The sequence below is a fragment of the Vicugna pacos genome, chromosome X (assembly GCF_048564905.1).
Source record: "Vicugna pacos chromosome X, VicPac4, whole genome shotgun sequence".
NCBI classification, from domain to species: Eukaryota; Metazoa; Chordata; class Mammalia; order Artiodactyla; family Camelidae; genus Vicugna; species Vicugna pacos.
In genome coordinates this window covers 15,980,088-15,999,434 of record NC_133023.1, presented here as the reverse complement: position 1 = coordinate 15,999,434, position 19,347 = coordinate 15,980,088, and the positions used below count along the sequence as shown (strand labels likewise).

The 19,347-nt window shown below is 36.6% G+C and overlaps 1 protein-coding gene across 1 annotated transcript in view; it reads right to left on the bottom strand.

Moving 5' to 3' along the window:
* Positions 1-19,347, bottom strand: part of CNKSR2 (connector enhancer of kinase suppressor of Ras 2) — a 239,101-nt gene that overhangs the window by 61,963 nt on the left and 157,791 nt on the right. Inside the window, exons 12-13 of the mRNA XM_006212994.4 lie at positions 17,187-17,276; positions 15,377-15,591 (exon numbers count right to left, since the gene is read on the bottom strand). Coding sequence (XP_006213056.1) covers positions 15,377-15,591; positions 17,187-17,276 — 305 coding nt within the window. The remainder of the gene's footprint in view (positions 1-15,376; positions 15,592-17,186; positions 17,277-19,347) is intronic.

Below are 19,347 nucleotides of genomic sequence, written 5' to 3'. Positions count from 1 at the left end.
TGCCTGAAAAGACCATTTGTCTTTCATTTTGTCCACAGATGTTCTGTTCAAACTCCATTCCCCCCTTTTCGGGATGAGGAAGTATGGGGGAGGGTAATTTGGGTCATTCTTACCCTGAAACTTTCAGAAGCACTTACTTTAATTGTGGAAGAAAATGACAGTTTCTGTGTTACATTTTGAAAGCTCAGCTACTATTAAATTCTTCTCAAGTTGCAAATTGCCACACTTATGGAAAAATTTGCAATCAAAATACTCTCTTGTTGCAATATAGCAACTTCCTCTTACTGTAATTTTCTGCAAAGTTCCAAGATTTCTTCAGTGACTAGTCAAACCAATAGCTTATTTCTTATACACGAGAAAAGGTGCTTGGCAATTTGAAACACTCAGGATAAATGATAACTACTTCCACATATGTAATTTTTAAAATAAATAAACAAAAGCCTTTGAGATTTAAATATTTCACAAAGAATTTTCCTTTACTTTCTCATTGTGTGTCCGCAGAAAAAAGTCTAAATATGAGCAGGTAGGGTAAGATGGTAATGGGAGTAAATATTAAATCAAGAAATCTTCCATTTATGTGAAGTAACAGCATAGAATTGAACAAGTCTGCTGTCGGTGGTGGTCTTGCCCATTCTGGTGCATGAGAGAAACTCTGTGCTGAATGGTATCAAAATGAGGCACTGCACACATGCTGGGTCTTTGAGGACAGTGGGGTGAAGTTGCTCTGGATTCTGTCAATAGTTAATCTGATTTTAAAGTAACTGAAAATGGCTCTACATGCACTCAAAAATAAGCATGCTAATAAATTATCAGTCAAGTAAGAACAAAAAGGCAGTAATGGACAGAGGGATCTAGAAAAGGTCAAACTTAATTGGTTGGGCAGAGTCAATGTTTCCTTAAAAGAATATCATGCATATCCGTTTCTGAAGGAAGGAGGTAAGTGAATCTTACACAAGACCCCATAACGTGGTTCCTCTTTTCCTAATGGGGTGGTAAGTGGTAAGGTGGGAAGAAGAATGAAAAGTGGTGAATAGTTAGGAAGGGTAAGAAGAGTCATCACCCTTGGGAAACAGGAACTGTCATTCTTGGCTCATCATAATTATCACTTACTGAGGGCTTAGGTGTCAGGCACAGTATGAGGCACTTTATATGTTATTAATCTTAATCCTTACAATAAATCTTTTAAGTGGCGATCATTAATGCTATTTTAAAGAGGAGAAAACAGAGTAAACAACTTGCTCAGAATCACATAGGTAGTGGCAGAGTCAAAATTCAAACCCAGGCCTATTAACTCCTAAACCTGTTCTCCCACTCACTTCCTGCAATACTGCCCCTCAAGCAAGTATTCTGTAGTCATAGTAACCATGTGAGAGAAAAGAAAAACTGCTTCTGACAGGAAGACATCCACTTATGAAAGCTTCCCATGACATGTGATGTAAGCACCCTGCCAAGTAGAAACATTCTATAAAACAGAGAGATATTAAGGATAACACTTTTATATTAATGGAGATAATTCAAACCAGTAACTTCAATCTCTAATTTTCATGCTTTTGTCAATTTTATTTTAATTAGCAAGTTATATTGCTCTGTGGGTTAAAAAAAAAGATCTGCAACTTTTTTGGGGCAACCATTAATCATATCTTCATGAGAGGAGGACTCATGTCAACATTTTAATTTTGCAAATGAGATAGAAACTAAGGTACAGAAAGGTAATAAGGCTCAGCCAAGTTAGACAAGGATGGGACTGCAATCACATTTTATTCCAAACCTATTAACAATGTTAATTGAACTCCGTGCAATTAGAAAACCCTATGTCAATACAGATGAGAAAATCAGTGATCCAAATAAGGCAAGCCTGCCTCGCCACTAATTCTTTACACGGGAGAAATCTCTTGGAGCTGATTCATTGTGTTATGCAATTTTTCACCCGATACACCGCTGATTATTATGCAATGACTTAAAATTACTGGGTTCATTTTCTCAAGATGTGGTTTTTAACCACTGCATTAGTTTCTACGACCATCTGCTTAGCTTACCACTCTATACTCAACTCCTAGCACTGGACCTGAAATATAATTTTCTACCAAAAGCATGAATCAAACAGTTACCAACCACCTGTGTGTGCAGACACTGAGGCTATGAGTTATGGCCTCAGTGGCAATCTGTCAGCACATTCTGTCCACTCTCCCTTCAAAATATATCCAGAGTCCAAGCTCTTCTCACCTCTTCTACTTTAGCACCCAGGGCTAAGCCCCTATCATCTCTCACCTGAATTAGCCAGATCCGATCTCACCTTCCTGCTTCCACACCTACCCCCAGCCCCTCCAGTCTATTCTCAACACACTAGGTGGGGTGATACACTCTGAGTGTTTGTGTTTCAGCAAGAATGGAATGCACAGTATCAGTAGAACATAGCATGGTAGTAATCAGGAGACTTGACTTCTAGTTCTCCATATTCCAGCTCTATGACTGTGGTCAAGTCACTGAAGCTAATCTTGACCTCAGTTTCCTTATCTGCAAGATCAGAGATTTGGGCCAGACGCTCTTAGAAGATCTCATAGAGCACTAACTGTACATGATCCTGACTTTAAAATGAAGGGAAAAATGGCTAGTCACCAATGTACATCTAATTATTGATGTTTTAGGAATTACATATTCCTGTAATCAGTGTCAGTCTTAACATTTAATGCTAGATTATTCACTGAAAGGCACTTAGTTTATGTTTAAGCTCCACCATGTATGGAAATAACTCATCACCAGCCATATTAGGTACAGCTATTTTGGGTGTTTGATTAATGTGTACAACATGAGACAGAGGCAGGAAGTTTGAACAAATGAAAAGCAGAACTAGGGCAGTGCCTGCTCCTGACACTTCTGTTTCACAAACTGATGACATCTGGGTGTCAGAGAAATCAGGGTGGGCTTGCCCAAATTTTATGACAAAGAAACATTTATGGCCAGACAAAATTAAGAGAACCAGATATGCTTCCTGAAGGCTACTCAATGATAAGGAAATAAATACTCTGTAAAAGAAAAGAGAGAGATAAATAACCTAAAAGAATCACCTCTACTGAAGAAACCTAAGAATTTCAATTAAAGTCAGTATATATGGCATGATAATTTCGTCAGCAATTTTATGACTGAATCATAATTACTGAAAAAATTTCTGGTTATTGACTCAATGGCTTCATTTTAAAGAATCTGAAATTAAACACCTTTTTGGGGTTATCTTTATTTTTTTAAGATAAAGTTTGTTGCTCTGATATATTGTACATATTTTCTCATCATGGAATTCTTGCCAGGTCAGTGTAATTCATTCCAAGAATGCTAGCTTTTACCTAAATACCTTTATGGCTAAGAGTATGTTTATATGAAGCTCTTATTCTGAGAATTTTGCTCTTATAAGGAAGACAAGCTCTCCAAGACAACTACTTCATATGTTTCTACATCTGTTAGTTTTGCTGCAGTTTTCCTGATTCAGAGATTTTTTTCCTTAACAGAAAATCTTTCATAGAGAATGCTGGATAAAAATAAAAGTCAATTTTATAAAGTTTTAAAAGTCACTATATGCAATTCATATGATAGTAAAATAACCAAGAGACATAAATCATACATACTTTTCCTTCTCTTCCATACTGAACTATCTAGTAGGACATGATTTTAAGACTGCAAAAGCAAAACTGCTTTTTATCTAACAGAAGGGAAAAAAGAACTTGATGGCAAGATTTTAAAAAAATTTGTGTTTGCAGCAGGAATCAAATTATCATTATGCTGTCAATTTAGATGGCATTTTCTATAGTCCTCTCTGCAGTGCTATGCTCATCGTGAAAATGAGAAAACTGAGTAAGAGAAAGAAAGCAATTTATAGCAAGCTCAGCTACGAAAAATTAGATTTCTGCAGGGCCTGATGCTTGCTGCCACCTCTCCAGAACTGGTTGCCTCAAATGCACCTAGATTAGGCTTCGCTTGTTCTTGGCCCCCTGGTGAGGACATTTTGGTAGTATGGTTGAAGGAAGGATGCTAAGAATATTTCTGCACTACCATGGTACTAGACATTCTATCAGATACTTTCTTTATATACATTGTCATCATGGGGAGCCAAAGCTCTTACCCAATTATAAAACTATATATGGGGGGCACAAAGGAGTAGAAAATACAATATCCTCAAAAATATTTTATGAGCCAACAAAGAAGTGGACTTCAAATGGCTGTTTCTTGTACCAGCCTTCTGATAAAAATTGAAGTCATGTTAAAATGCAAGTAAGAGAAGGAGATTCAACAATTGGCTGAGATAACATGGTCTAGGTACATAGCTTTCTAGTACTCTTCCTTGAACAGAGTATGAAAGGAAATTTTTTAATGAATTGCCTAATATGTTTTATTAAGTAGAAAACTCTTTAGGTAAATTAGACATTTTATCCTAATTCTAATTTACGTTAGTTAATATTTTGATTGAAGACAGATAAAAACCAATTTAAAGTCATATTTTCTAATACACGCTTTGGGAAATTAAATAAGTGGGCTATAGGGATGATACCTTCATAGAGGTGGGCTGCACCTTGAGTCCACATCAAATTTATGATCATTTAGGCTTTTTCACTTTACAACTCGTCCTCACAGAGACTGTCACTAGAATTTTCAAAGCAGGCTTTACCTGATAGGTGCCTACAATGCCCACAGAAAAGGAACTCTCAGCGTGGTAGTTACCGACCACGTCAACTTGGCAAAGCTGAAACTCTCTCAGAATTCCCTTCCCTGCATGGTGCTAGTTAGGACATGCATCTGTGCGACTTTAAGAGAAGACAAGTGAAGCAGCAGCCGTTCTGCTGCGAAGGTCAGCAGATGGGGTCAGTCATTGCCGCAGCTCACACATACTGCCACCTTTCTGCTGGCTCACCTTGCTGGTATGGGTCAGCAGCCAGGCCTGCAATTCCTTCAGCTCCTCTAAGTCATGAACCAGGAGACCACAAATCTCTAAGGCAGAGGGTACCAGCTCTGCTGTTGAAGTTGGAGGCAGGGTTTGAGTTTGTGCTCAAGGGATCTAGTCCGTCTTGCTCTCCCCCTGGCTTCACATCCAGAATTTCTTCATAACCGCTGGCTCTGCTGAGCTGTCCTCACCAGCTCAGCTAAGATCTAGCCCTTTAATCCGTGCCACTTAGTGCTTCTGCTTCCCTGACTGAACCCTAATCGACACATTGATTAATGCTCAAAGAGGACAGATGTTTTAGTCCTAGAAGGCTTTCTGATTTGCTCATCAGGAGGTAAATTCCCTTCCAAGTAAATGAATTCACTTCTTTTCTATATGGTGTTAAGAATAGTTACTCTGAGCCCAGCACAGTGGAACAAACTGTATGTGGAACAAAGTGTATGATTTACTTCTGAAACAGCCGAGTGAAGTATTATTATCTTCTTTTTACTGATGAGAAACAGGTTCAGAAATGTGTCTAAGTTCATATAGCTGACTTAAAGCTCATGTTCTATTAACTACAACATTATTCTTGGCCATTTGAATATTAGAAAAGACAATTCTCTTCTTTAATGTTGAACCCTTTTACCTGGAGGTGATTAGGTCCAAGTGCTCTAATGAGGCCACTCTAAATTTATGGTAATAAAAGAAATCAAGGAGAAGGTTACTTATTCTCCTGTTTCCTACTTCAGGGAAGTTTGCACCTAGTTAATCTAAAATCATTTGCAAATAAAGAATAGGGATGGAAACACTGATCTGTTTCTCAACATTCCAGATTGCTTTGGGTTCAAGTCTACGAGGAAACTGTTTTCGCTTAGCCTGTTACATGTAGAGATGTTAAGAAACAGATTTAGCAATATCATTTAGAACTGAGACTTCAGACTGAGCTCATGCACTTTGGTCCACTGCCAGTTGCTGTGATCCAAAAGCCAAAGAAGAATCCATGAAGGCTTCAAACAATTTAACATTGTTCTGGGAAGTTATCTTCAAGAAACCAGGATGTAACAGAAGTCAGTAACTGCACCTTAAACTTCATTCTCACATAAGATCTGGGCCAAGAGACCAGATATGTAGATAATAAAAAAGAGTCTTTGGATGAGATTTGGGCACATATAGCAAATCATTAGGCCTATAGTTTTGTGGAATCGGAGGATGCTGAAACCATCAAGGAAGTAATGTATTTTAGGAGTTGAGTGAAGAAAATAATTTGATGTAAGTTATCGTCCTTCAAGCAGAAGAAGCTTTAAACAGTTCTGGGGTAAAATAATTGTACCCAGAGTTTCATTAAACTTGAGATGCTTGATTAAATGAATTTAGGTGGTGAGGTAACATGGGTAGGGTGATTATGGGAGCAAAAAAGGTCTATTGCCAACAAAACTTAAGGAAGTTTTCTGAGGCTGGGAGACACAAGCCTACAATGTGAAAGAGAATGAGGCTTCTTTAGCCTCTCTGATCAAGGCAGGTATGTCCCCAAATAGTTCATAATTACTTACCATAGCAACTAAGCCAAGGGCTTCTCATCAGAATTTATGTTTTATTTTATTTTTAAAGGCAACAAGGAATTTGTAATAAGATTTAAATTTAATGAATTTCAACTTAATAAATTCCTAATTCAATCTTTCTCTGTCCTGTTTTGCATGATGCCTCACTAATTAAGCCAGATTCTGTGTTTTGCTTCCTGGCAGCCATTATCTTACTAGGAACTAGCAGAATGTGGCCCACATTGGTTCAAAAGGACTGACTTCAGTTTCTCAATAATTTGTTTCTTACAGCGTGAGCAGAAATCTCTCTCAAGAGTGAGAGCGTATCAGTGAATCTTTTAATTTTCTTTGAAAAATATTTAATTTATTAAACTTTAAAAACTTCATAAAACATTTTCCAAACATTTTTAAATAGTATTTTCACAATCAATAAAATTTATGAATTTAATCAGTCTCCTAGGAATTCCATTAAGTCACAAGCCCTATACTTCAACTATTTCACAGGCTGCCAACACTTTAAAAGCCCCACATAACAATGAAAGCCAAGCGGATTACTGCTGCACTTAACCAATATAAAAGTGTTATATGTTTGGCTCTTTTTTCAGTATTTCTACTTATTTTTGGAAGTCTTTTAATGATTACTAGTTTAAATAGTTATAGGATACTTAGATCATCGACTTCATCTTGGGAGTTTAGGTAGCTAGTACATTTTGGGGAATTGGACCATTTCATCTAAACTGTTAAACTTAAGTACACAGAGCTGTTCACAGCACTTCCTTATTATTCTGCTAAAGTCCATGAGGTTTGTAGCGATAACCTCTCTTTCATTCCTGATACTGGTAATTTGAGTTTTCTCTCCTTTTTTTCTTTGTCAGTCTTGCTAGAAGTTTATAAATTTCTTTTTTGATTTTTCAAAAAATCTATACCTTTTGATTTGACCGATTTTCTGCTTTTCTGTTTTCAAATTTCGTTTCTATTGTCTTCCTTCTACTTGCTTATTTTTTGTTGTTCTTCTAATTTGTTGATTTGACACCTTTTTCCTTTTCTGATATAAGCATTTAGAGTTATAAAATTTCCCCTAAGTATATGTTGTGTTTTCATCTTCATTCAGTTCAATTTTCCTTGAGACTTCCTTTTTTATCTATGGATTATTTAAAAGTGTCTAATTTCCAAGTGGTTGGAGACAACTTATTTGTTAATTGTCATTGATTTCCAGTTTGATTCCATTATGGTTAGGGAACATACTTTGCATGATTTTTGTTCTTTTAAAATTAAGGTTTATCTTGTGACTAAAGATACGGTCTATCCTGATGAACATCCCATGCACAATTGAAAAGAATGTGTATTCTGGTTTTGGGAGTCAGTTAGATACCACCGGTGGGTAGTCATTCAGCACTTCTACACCCTTGCTGAGTTTTTGTTTAGTGGCTCTATCTACTGAGAGAGGGATGCTGAAGATCTCCATTACTATAAGGACAGATCTGTCAGCTTCTCTTTTCAGTTCCATTGGACTTTGCTTCTAGTATTTTGAATCTCTGCTGTTTGATGCATATACATTCAAGACTGTCATGTTTTCTCAGTAAATGGACGCTTTTTATACCTGCTGTGGTGGAGGAGGAACATTTTTTTTCATGGTTTTTGCAAAAGTAACTATTAGTATAAATGGGTTAGGAAACACAAGTGAATTTTCCTCATACTTTTCTTCATGGACTTGCATTCCATAAAACTGTTTCATACTTATAGATAAGTAAAGCCATGCTAGAAGGCAGAGTAAGCAACCTGAAACAAACTAAAATTGATAGTCATGATGTCTCATGATAATATATAATGTAAAAAACAGCAACTCAAAACTACAGGTAACAAAAAAATCCTGATGATGTACCAATACAGCATCCCTCCCAGAAACTGTGGGAACCAGAACCATCTACACTTGGGGCTTGTGCAATAAGAGCACAACTGCACTGTCGGTTGCATGGCTATCAGGCTTCTTGGAAAGACAGCAAATCAGAATACTCAGTAAACTCGAGTAATGCATTATTTAATGACTATTCGATTTATAACCTTCTAAAGTCATTTAGTAGGTTACTAGTAAGCAATATCTAGTCATAAGTGAAAATGAAAGCCTATGAAATTATGTTATTTTCTCGTTAGAATCAAAGGAAAAACCACCATTTCTGCCTCAGGGCTCAGCCACCAGGAGCCGTTTGCCAAGGACAGCCCATAGTTTGAGAATCACTGCTCTAGTGAAGTGCCCCAATGGGAAACACTTGTCACAGTCCAGGCTGTTCCCATGTAGGGCTTTGCCAGTGCTACTATGAATTTGGCATGAACACTCTAGACATAACTAAGTCATTCACAGGAATACAGAGAATACAGTATGAATACAAGAATATTTAGAATGGATATCTAGCATGTCTGCATGCACCCCAGTGAGGAGAAACATCATGTCATATTGTACCGTGGCTGTCATCTAGGTGAGTAAAGTAAAAATGTGGAGCAAGTGGTTGTTATAAACAACTATTACCTCAGAGATGGCTATCTAGGCATTGAAACTAACTGCCCCCTTGTTTCAGTTACATTGATCCTAAAACAATGCTGCTAAGTCAGGCAGATATTAGACAAATTGACTTTTATAACTGCAGATAAATTTCATTATAAATGTTTATAGGCTGACAATATAGCATGTTTTTCACCTTTGTGATAATAATATCTCTGGCTTCTCTAACAGATAGTAAAATACTCATGACCAGGAATGGCTATTCATCTAAAAATGTGACTTTTGGAGCCAGACTGCTTGGAGTCATATTTCAAGTCTGCTACTTTCTGGTTGTATGACTACGAGCAATGTAAACTCTGTGTTTCTTCAAAATAGATATAATAACCGTTGCAACCTCAGAAAGTCAACTTGAGGATTCAATAAGATAACGTATTTAAGTTTTTAGCATAGGAACTTAGTAAGCGATAGGTAAACATTAGCTATTATTATTAGTAGTAGTGGTAATATTATTATTATTTATAATATATTCCACAACACTTCAATTGGGTCTTGAAGATGGTTGGCACTACTAGAATTACCGTTGAGTTTCTGCTAAAGTATGTTATTTTTTGAGGGGCAATTTGAAACACTTTGGACAAATGATAACTACTTCCACATGTTTAATTTTTTTAAATAAACAAATAAATGAACGCCTTTGAGATTTAAATATTTCACAAAGAAAAGTATTTTCCCTTCCTTTCTCGTTATTGTGTGTTGGCAGAAAAAGAGTTTAAATATGATCAAGTGGAATAAAATGGTAATGAGAGTAAACATTAAATTAAGATATCTTCCATTTGCTCGAAATAACAGCATAAAACTGAACAAGTTTGCTGTTGGTGGTGGTCTTGCCCATTCTGGTACATTAGAGAGAAACTCTGCCAATGTTCAAATCCCAGCTCCACCACTTAACTACTTATTAATCCCTGTGCCTCAGCTTTCTTGACTGTAAAAATAGGGATAACACCAGCACATTCCTCATAGGTTTTTTATGAGGATTAAATGAGTTAAAATTTGCAAATTACTTAAAATAGTCTCTGTTTCATAATCTTTATTTACTTGTTAAATTTCCAAAATAAGATGTCTTTTAGCAGCTCTACCCCTTTTCCCTCTAGAACCTCCACCAAAAATCCCTTCACAATTGGATAAGAATGGCTAAAAGTACTTATCAGAAATAAGTTATATCCTAAATTAACCAAGACAAGCCACACAAATGTTGGAATGTTATGAAAGGAATTATTCAGATTTTTAAACATCTACTTAAAGTCTGTTTTAAATAAGCCACCTAAAATTACATTATTCAGTTTATGAGAGTATACCTGCATGTTGTATCCATTATCACATTTTATTTTTCTGGTATCTTCACATGTAGATTTAAAATAAATTATTATTTTGTTTATGGATTTAATTCATCAGCTTTAATGTGAGAGTAAAGTGTCATGTGTATATAATAATAAGGCCAAAAATGAATCCTGAATCTAATGATTCTTTATCTAAAGGCTTTTATCACGACATTTGGATTTCACAACACACACATGCACACAGACACTGCTGTCTGCTTTTTCTTCATATGCTCTCAGGTCAGACGAGGGCTCTGGCAGCTAACAACTCCCACATTTTCAGACAGAATTGTTGAGTAGGTATAACAAATTCATACTCTTTTGCAAAATGCTGTAACATGCTTGGCTGACAGGCATACTGGGATCTCCATAGTGAGAGGGCAGTGATAGGAAGAGAGCAAGAACTAGGTGGACTTGAAGCTCTGAGCTAGAGCAGAGGCGAGCCTGAGGGGGAGCTAATCCTGCTGCACTGGTGACATCTGTGGAGCAGAGAAGAGTAAAGGTGCAAACTGGGACCTGCTTTGATAGGGAGTCCAACATGGTGAGTGTAAATTACTAGATGCTTCCAATACTCTTTTAAGTGGGTGGGTGGTCAGAGTTAGGCTCCACATGGTCTGTCATTGGTATCAGTAAATCAGCCAAACACCTTGGAGGAGGGGCCAATAAGGGCAGGGCTCCAATCTTTGGAATGAAATGGAAAGTTAATTGATAAAAGAAAGTAGAATTTAGTCATGTGGACTAGACAAACATGACAGAGGACATTCAGAGCCCTAGGCTCTCCCCAGGCACATGGGACATGGAGCCTATGGCAATAAGTTCCTTGTGATTCCCACTATGAATACACTCCAACTGAAGGCCTGCTTGTGCCAGGCAGGGCTGGTCTAAGACATGGAGGTGGCTCTGTTTTTGCAGGCTGAGGACAACAACTGAGGGATACAGACGAAGGCAACGATGTTCCTGTCACATTCACTCACTCTTTTTCATTTATTCATCACACTTTTACTAATCACTTATAAGGTACTAGACCTAGACTAGGTATTGAAACATAGTGCTGAACAAAATGGAGAAACTATCCTTTCCCTCCCATGGACATTCCCTCCTTGCCATGTACAGTGAAGAAAGACACTAAGCAGATAATCACACAAATAAATAGATAATTACAAACCATAAGAAAGTTTTTGAATAAATATACAGGGTGCTAAGAGACTATAATAGGAGAAACTGATTTAGTTTAGGGGGTAGTGATCAGGGAAAGTCTCTCTGCAATTTCAGGTTAAGGAGTCAGCCACGGGAAAAGAAGGGATAGAAACACTGTCAGTAGAGGGAAGAACATGTCAAAAAGAAAAGAGGTGGCGAAGACTGGTGGATGATCAGGGTAGTTAGAGCATAGGGAACAATTTCCTTCCAAATAAATTTAAGAAAAATACATAAACTGAATAACAGATACATGGGGTTAATTTTTAAAATTATGTATTTTATAATACCATAAACTTTAAAATCTTCTTTATTATTATATAAACATTTCTGCTATAATTGCTAGCAGAAATGAGTCACACTGAAGTCAAACTGTATTTGCCTGGCTTTGTGTATCTTCATTGTGCTGCTTTCTAGAACAGACTAACGGGGATTGTAATCTAGATCTGCTTAGAAGAAATATTCTCCACACACACACCTTTAGTAAACTGTTTAAGGGTATTTACTGCTGATATGATCCTTCTATTAAATTCAACTAGATTTTGTTTAAATTGGAACTCAGACCACATGAAGCTAGTATTACAGCAGAAATAGCAGCTTATGAAACTCAGTATTCAATCTTTATAGTCCTCTTCAGCTTAAGTCCCATTTTATCAAAAATAGTTGTGTTATCCAAAGGAATAATTGGTAAGAATGAAAACTAATGGTAAGAAAGAAGACTAATGGTTTGCCATGAATGTGACTGCATTACATATTGATAGTGATCTGGTGTTTTAGGAAAATCAACATAAGGAAACATCTTTTTATTTGATATAACTATGTACATACAGATAAAAAATAAAACAAAAATTCCTGTGAAATATAAAAAGCAATCATTTAAGTATGTGCTATTTTGTCTCCAAGGTCCAGGCAGTTTTAACTATAATACTCTGTAGTTTCAGCAATAGATCACGCTGAGTAACTACTTGTGCTTTATAACAGCTGCAGCTCTGTATGTTTTTATGAACTTAATAAAAAATAGTAACATAGAGCAACAGAGAAGCCTGGGTAGAAATCAATCCAGTTACTGAAAATGTTATTAAAATCAACATATGAGTGCACATGTTTCTTCAAGTCAAACTTTTTGAAAATTCACTCATTTAGTCATTAAAGCACAATTTTTTTTGTGTATGCAATGCCTACTATGCATGGAGGACCAAGCAGAGAGTGGAAAGACCCCTGGAGTAGGTGATCTGGGTTCTAGTCCTTACTGTGACATTTTTTTTTCCAACACAGCTTTGGGTAAACCACTTAACTTAACGAATTTGAGTTTCATCATTTGCAAATATAGTTGTGAGGTTCAAAAGCTATAACAAATGTGGAAATTCCCTTGATAACTGTGAAAGCACTAAATAAGTGCAAGTAATGTCCTCAAAGGAACTAAAGAGTCTAATAAAAAACCCAACAATGAAAGTTCTTTCTTTTTGAACACTGGTTAGTTAACAGGCATCTAACATGTACTTTGGGGCTAACAATTATTTAGCTTCTCTTAAACCATAGAATAGTTAGAAAATGTTCAGCCTTCTATTCTGAAATTAGTGGGCCAGTGTTACATGGGAGGACTTCCCCCATGAATAACAATATTCCTTACCCTGTGCTGTCCCTCTGTCAAAAGTTAGTTGAGATAAATATCATCTATCTGGAAAATACCATGTTACAGACTCAGGACACAGAATAAAAGTAGGAGGCAAAAGTAGGCCCTCTGATTTCTTTCTTGGAATAAACTACTAGAAGTGAAGTTACTAGACCAGGCTTTTGATACATGTAACTAAATAATGCCCTTCAGAAAGATGGTAACAATTTATACTCCTCAACAACACACAAGATTCCTGATTACCAGTTTCACTTTTTACTATCTTCCATAATTTAATAACTCTAAATACACACGACTCATCCACTTTTCCTCTTTGCACAGTATACTCCTGTTCAGATGTGCATGGCAGAATGGTACAGGCTGAATGTTTAAATGAGTCTTCAATGGCTTACGGCTCCTCTTACGATAAATTCAAACTCTTTACTAGTTTATACACTCCAGGTAAAGTGGCCTCTTCTTCCCTCTCTAGCCTGATCTCTCACTATCATCTTCGCTCTCGAATGGGCCGGCTGTCTAATGTTTAGATCTCCATTCAGGCTATTACTTCTGAGTGGAACACTGGATTAGAGAGGGAGCTTAGCCTTAAGACAGCATTTCTGACTAGTGATAGCAAAAGTGGCCCCTATCATACAGCCATGAGTATGGATTTCAGAATGACTGCAAATATCTGTAGAAAAAAAGAATAATCTGACTTGTCAGTTATTTAAAGGAGCAGGTTTTGATATGGATACTATTCTCTTGGAGAGGAAGAGGCTTGGGAGTATTTAACTGGGGACAGGAGAGGGTAGAGAAAGAGCCCCCAACAGTGCTAACTACACTCCTACTTCAACCCAAAATAAATGAAAATGTTTTTCTACACTTTAGTTTTATGAGAGAGCTACAGAATAAGTAAATAGGTGATTTAAAAGATTTACTCAGAAAAACAATTCAAGTATAAGTTATTATATCTTTCACACCTTGTATATCTAGATGGTCTACTTTTGATAGCAGTAACAGATTAAATTTTTTTGATACTTGAGCACTAAGTATAGTTGTTCAAGTTACTTAAAAACCTGTAGTCCATGTTTCTGAAGGGCTCCTAAGAAGAAGCTATAGTCCCACTGGCACAAAAAACTCTCTTTTAACCAAAATGTCATAAAATGGGTTTATTGTGTGAATTTAATGTCCTGGATAACAGGATTCTCAGCCTCCACAATGCCATTGTCCTAGTTTCTCACCATCCATCTGCCTGGGCTTAATGGCCCTGCCTTTGGCCTCATACTTCTTGATCTATGTTCTGTACCAGAGAGATCCAACGGGCCAATCACATCACTTAAGTCCCCAGGTCAAAATTCTTCAATATCTCTTTATCACTGCAGGCAAGAGCCTAAGTACTTTATCATAAAATTCCCGATCTAAGCCCTGCCTACCCCTCTAGGCCCATCTACTACCCCTTCTCATATGCTTTTCCTCAATATTTTTAATTGATGTATAGTCAGTTTACAATGTTCTGTGGTGTGTTTTTCAGCTGAAGTATAGTCGACCTTCAATTTTTTTTATGAACAAGTAATTCTGAGCCACATGAAGTCCCTGGAACATGTCTTATCTGCCCACATTTGTGGCACACCTCCATATGTCTTCTCACAAAAATACGGCTACTAATCTTTCACTCTTTGCCCAAATGCTCCCCATTCTGAAGCCTTTTCTCACTTCCCAAGAAGGCCAAGACTCTCCTTCTCCTACATTCCTTCTACACTTCTTGCACCCACCCATTCCAAATTGTATTGGGACTGTTGGTGTTTCTTTCTTTCCATATAACAGTATGCTACGTCTTCCCATTTTCACCTCGAGCACCATGATCCAAGTCTACTGCATAGTAGATACACATTTTTAAATGAAATCATGAATATATTAAAAATCCTCTTTAATGTTGAATTTTATAGCTATTCATTTACTGTGTATTATCACACTGATGATTAATCAGCTAATTATTACTTTCCATCAATTCGGTGCATACTAAGTTGTTTCATTAAAAATGTAACCTGCTATAACATATAAACTCATTGAATATACGAACTGAAGAACAAATCAATAGCCATCATTTTTTTGAGGGCATGAACTCTCAGTTAAGGATCTTTTGCAAAAATCTGGCAAGAGGATAAAAATAAGTAATTTGGAATTTATCCCAAAGAGTCATATGCCAGTCTGTCAATAAAACTGTTATTACAGAGTCTTTGAAATTTTACTTACATGGTACAGTGTGGTCTCCGGCACAGGCGTGCCCATGATGTCTTGTCTCAATGCGTCCATTTGCAAACTAGGTAGCAATGAATAGTGAGTCGGGCTACTACTCTTATCACCCTTCTTTTTAGACTTCTTCCCTGTGTCTTTTTTGCTGTTTCTCTGAAACATGTATTCTTCTTGAGCAATTTTTTCATTGCTCATATATCGAAGTAGAGAGTTTTCTATATAAAAAAAGATAAATACACCAATGTAAATATGCAAATATTCCAAACTTCCCATTCTTTCCTAATTGTGCTATTAGATTTCATTTCAGAAATGTAACTTGATTTAATTTATAAAATATCTATATAGTGAAAATATAGTGGATCTTAATTATTTGGGATCATAGGGCAATAAGAAATAGATAGCCTATAGATTCTTTTTCCAAGTTTCAGCTCTGAACCAATTATATCAGAATCACCTGTAGAACTTGAATCAAAAGTTCTGGGTATGTGTCTCATAAAACTTTTGACAAGCACCCCCAGGGAGACTCTGCTAAAATGACACACAGGATGACAAACACTGACCTGTGGTAGGCTAGGGAGCATCCTTGTAGAAGTTAAAGCCCACATTATGGACCAATAGTGAGGAAACTTAGCTTATGAAATCTAAGCTTAAATTGATAGCCAGCACTTACAGTAAGTACTTCATAGGGCTTTTTTTCCTCAAGATGTCACTATCATATCAAGTCCCAAAAAAGTGACTCAGAGTGGCATAAGTGCTTCTGTTTTTATTTTTTTCTTAATTCTATAAAACAGATGAGGTTAGAAACTGAAGTTTGGGAAATGGAGCTAATATACAGATGTAAAGGAATCTGTCAATGTTCCTATATTTACCAACATTTTCAGAAATGCTCACTCTATAAAACAAATGTTAAGACTAAAGAAGCAGATATCCATGCTTGCTTATCCCTGTGTAATCTGTGGATCTATGCATTAAATAAATTCTGTACACTGGCTAGAAATAACATGCAAATGGGTTAAACATAAAGGAAGCTTAATGAGCTTAGGTTCTATGAACAGTTTTTTGCTTTGTATTGATTTATTTTATTTTCATCTACAACCTTATGGATCTCATTTCAGAAAATGGAAGTAGCAGCATGACCCACTGGGTCCACCATATTCACACTTGGTTGAATCCTATTTAGTAGTGAGACTTCCTGTTGCTCTCTCCACTGCTCACCTCAATAGGATAAGTGAACATAAAAACTTACTTTTGGTAGATACTTCAAGTGTAGCCCACCCCCAAGTAAGAAGATAACCCTGAACAGCAAACAGAAGAGAAAAAAAAGCAAAGCAGTTTTTTTTCCATTTCTATGTGGTTTTCATTAGATTCACTGGCCCAGTTTCTATTAGCTTTTACCCATGTGCTTCAAAACTCATTTCAAGGTTATATTAATACAAAAGTAGTGAGGTTGCATTGCGGACCAATGGGGACTGATCACAAAGTCTTCCTATTCACTGAACTTAATTCTTTAATGCAGTTTCACACTTCTGACCTTGTTTTCCAAATATTAACTTCCAAATAACAATCAGATATTAATTTTTTACACTGTTACTTATCTACCCTGAATCCCTGAGAAGGCATTCAGGGAAGATATCTACTTAACAACAGATCAAGATAGTTAAAGATTGGTCTGAGTTGGTTTGGGCATACCATAAAGACAAAGAGAGAATGAAAAGTTTTCCACTGAAGCCATAACATCCTATTTAAAGAACATTTAAATTTGCTGTTTGTTTCAACAACCCAGCCTACACTGAAATTCTAGAACACTTACCTCTTCTACTATCTCTCTTCATCTTATTTGGATCTTCATAGTCCCCCACCCAATTATATTCCACTGGCATAGATATAGGTCGTAGCTTGCCTAAACACAGAGAACAAAATTCACATCACATTGTTTTTCTTCCCCATGTCCGCTCAAACTTAAACTGACTTTTAGCTACAGTCTGCAAAACACACTCACTCATATGCAACATTATGGTTGGCATTTGTGTAGATGAAAAATATGTGTGTTTTGAGCCAGAAGGTGAAACTGCCTGTGGCAATTGGCCAGGTTATAATGCAAACTTAAGGCACTTTTTATAAATAATAAAGAACAGCTTAGGTTTGCTCTCTTTGGAGCCCCAGATTTTAATTAAGAGTGTGGTCCTTTACAAAGAGGATCATTATTTTAGTGACATCATTTTCAATAACTGGATCTCTGTCTTATTCTCCAATGCCCAAGAGTCTAAATCTTGATAGCCAATCTCCAAGATAGTAGCCCCTTGTGTTTAACCTGCCTGCCAGAACAGTAACCCATTGTTTCATGTTGGAACACTACAATACTAATTTCCCATCTTCACTGCCTCCTAAACTCCTACATTTTGGATACCACCATGCTTCAGCAGTATGGCTAGATTTGCTTTTCTGGCCTATAACTGGGTCTGCCCCAAGCATCACTTTTGCTGTTGTAAACTCTAGTTTCCAGATCCAAGTAATCACTAGTTTGGTCTGTCCCATTTCCCTCTGGGTCTGTATTCTTATTTAACAGCATTTAGCAAGCAGAACTCATGGCATAGACTTTAAGGATAACTTTTTGGTGAGGCTGCAATGTACTATTTCTGACCAACTTGAAATTTCTGAAGCACAAAACAGCCAAAAGAAAACCATACAAAAGTTTAAAAAGGATACCTAGCACAATGCTTGACGTTTAATAGTTGCCTAGTAAGTTTGGAATGAATGAAAAGTAAAGACTCACAGGAGACTAGATCATAATAATAACGATGATTATGATTATCATAATAGTACTAACATATGCCACATACTATCTAAGGGTTTTATATGTATTAAATTGTTTAATTCTCATAATTATGAGAAATACACTATTACTTTCATTTTACCAGATGAATAACCTGGGACAGGTTATGTAACTTGCCCAAGGACACTCAGTTGGTAAGTGTGTAGTAGCAGGGTTCAAACCTAAGCACTCAAATACTACCTCTGCCATGATTTTTGGTGAATTCACCCTCCCATAGTCTGGACTCTCAGCTTCTTGATGTTCCCTCCTACCCATTCTTATGGTCTTATGTTTAATCTCATCACTTGCAAAAGCTGTAATCCCTCTCAATACCCTCACTTTGCAACTACCACCTTCTGTATTTTCAGCACACTCCCTACAGCACTTCAAGTCCAACAATCCTTCTTCCTTTATCTACCCATCTTCCCACTTTCCAACACCTTTAGGTCACCATATGCTCTCTTCACTTTCTTCCTCGCCCAGATAAATTTCTCAATCAAATTGCTATGAATATTACAGGTAGTTTAAAAAAATCTGTTAAATTACTTCTTTCCCATTGTGTTCTTAAGAAAAATGTGCCAACCTTATGGCATTTTATTATGTATGCTGATATAGTTTACTTAGTAATTTTCCTAAGCTATTTGAAAGTCTGAGGATGAACCAGACATGATAAAATTAATAATGAGCCAAAAAATGGAATGTTATTTAATGACTTCCTTTCAAGGTGTGCAAACAACTTTAATCACCCCATTTTCCAAAATTCTCATGGGGTATATCTATGCAATTTTGCAGAGGGAATCTGGGTGAGCTGACGCAGGTCAATACAGACTGCCTATACAGGTGGCATAAAGGCTTTAGGAAAGGTCTCCTTTTGTTATGTCTGTTCAACTGCTTTGCAGAATCAGCTCTCCAGATTTTCAATGCTATGAATTCTATATTGTAAAAATACCTACTACTTACTTCTTTAGAATCTGGCTTTTAAGATAAACTTCATTTCAGCATGGGCATTGAAACTGAAACAGTTAACTGTTCTAAAACTATTTCCATACGTCACCAAGAAAGTCTTTTGAGAACGGAAAAATCCAATAAATAAGCAGTTGTTTTACTTGCTCTCTCTATAAAAGAAAATAGTTTGAAACTTTTCGAAGAATTGATTGTT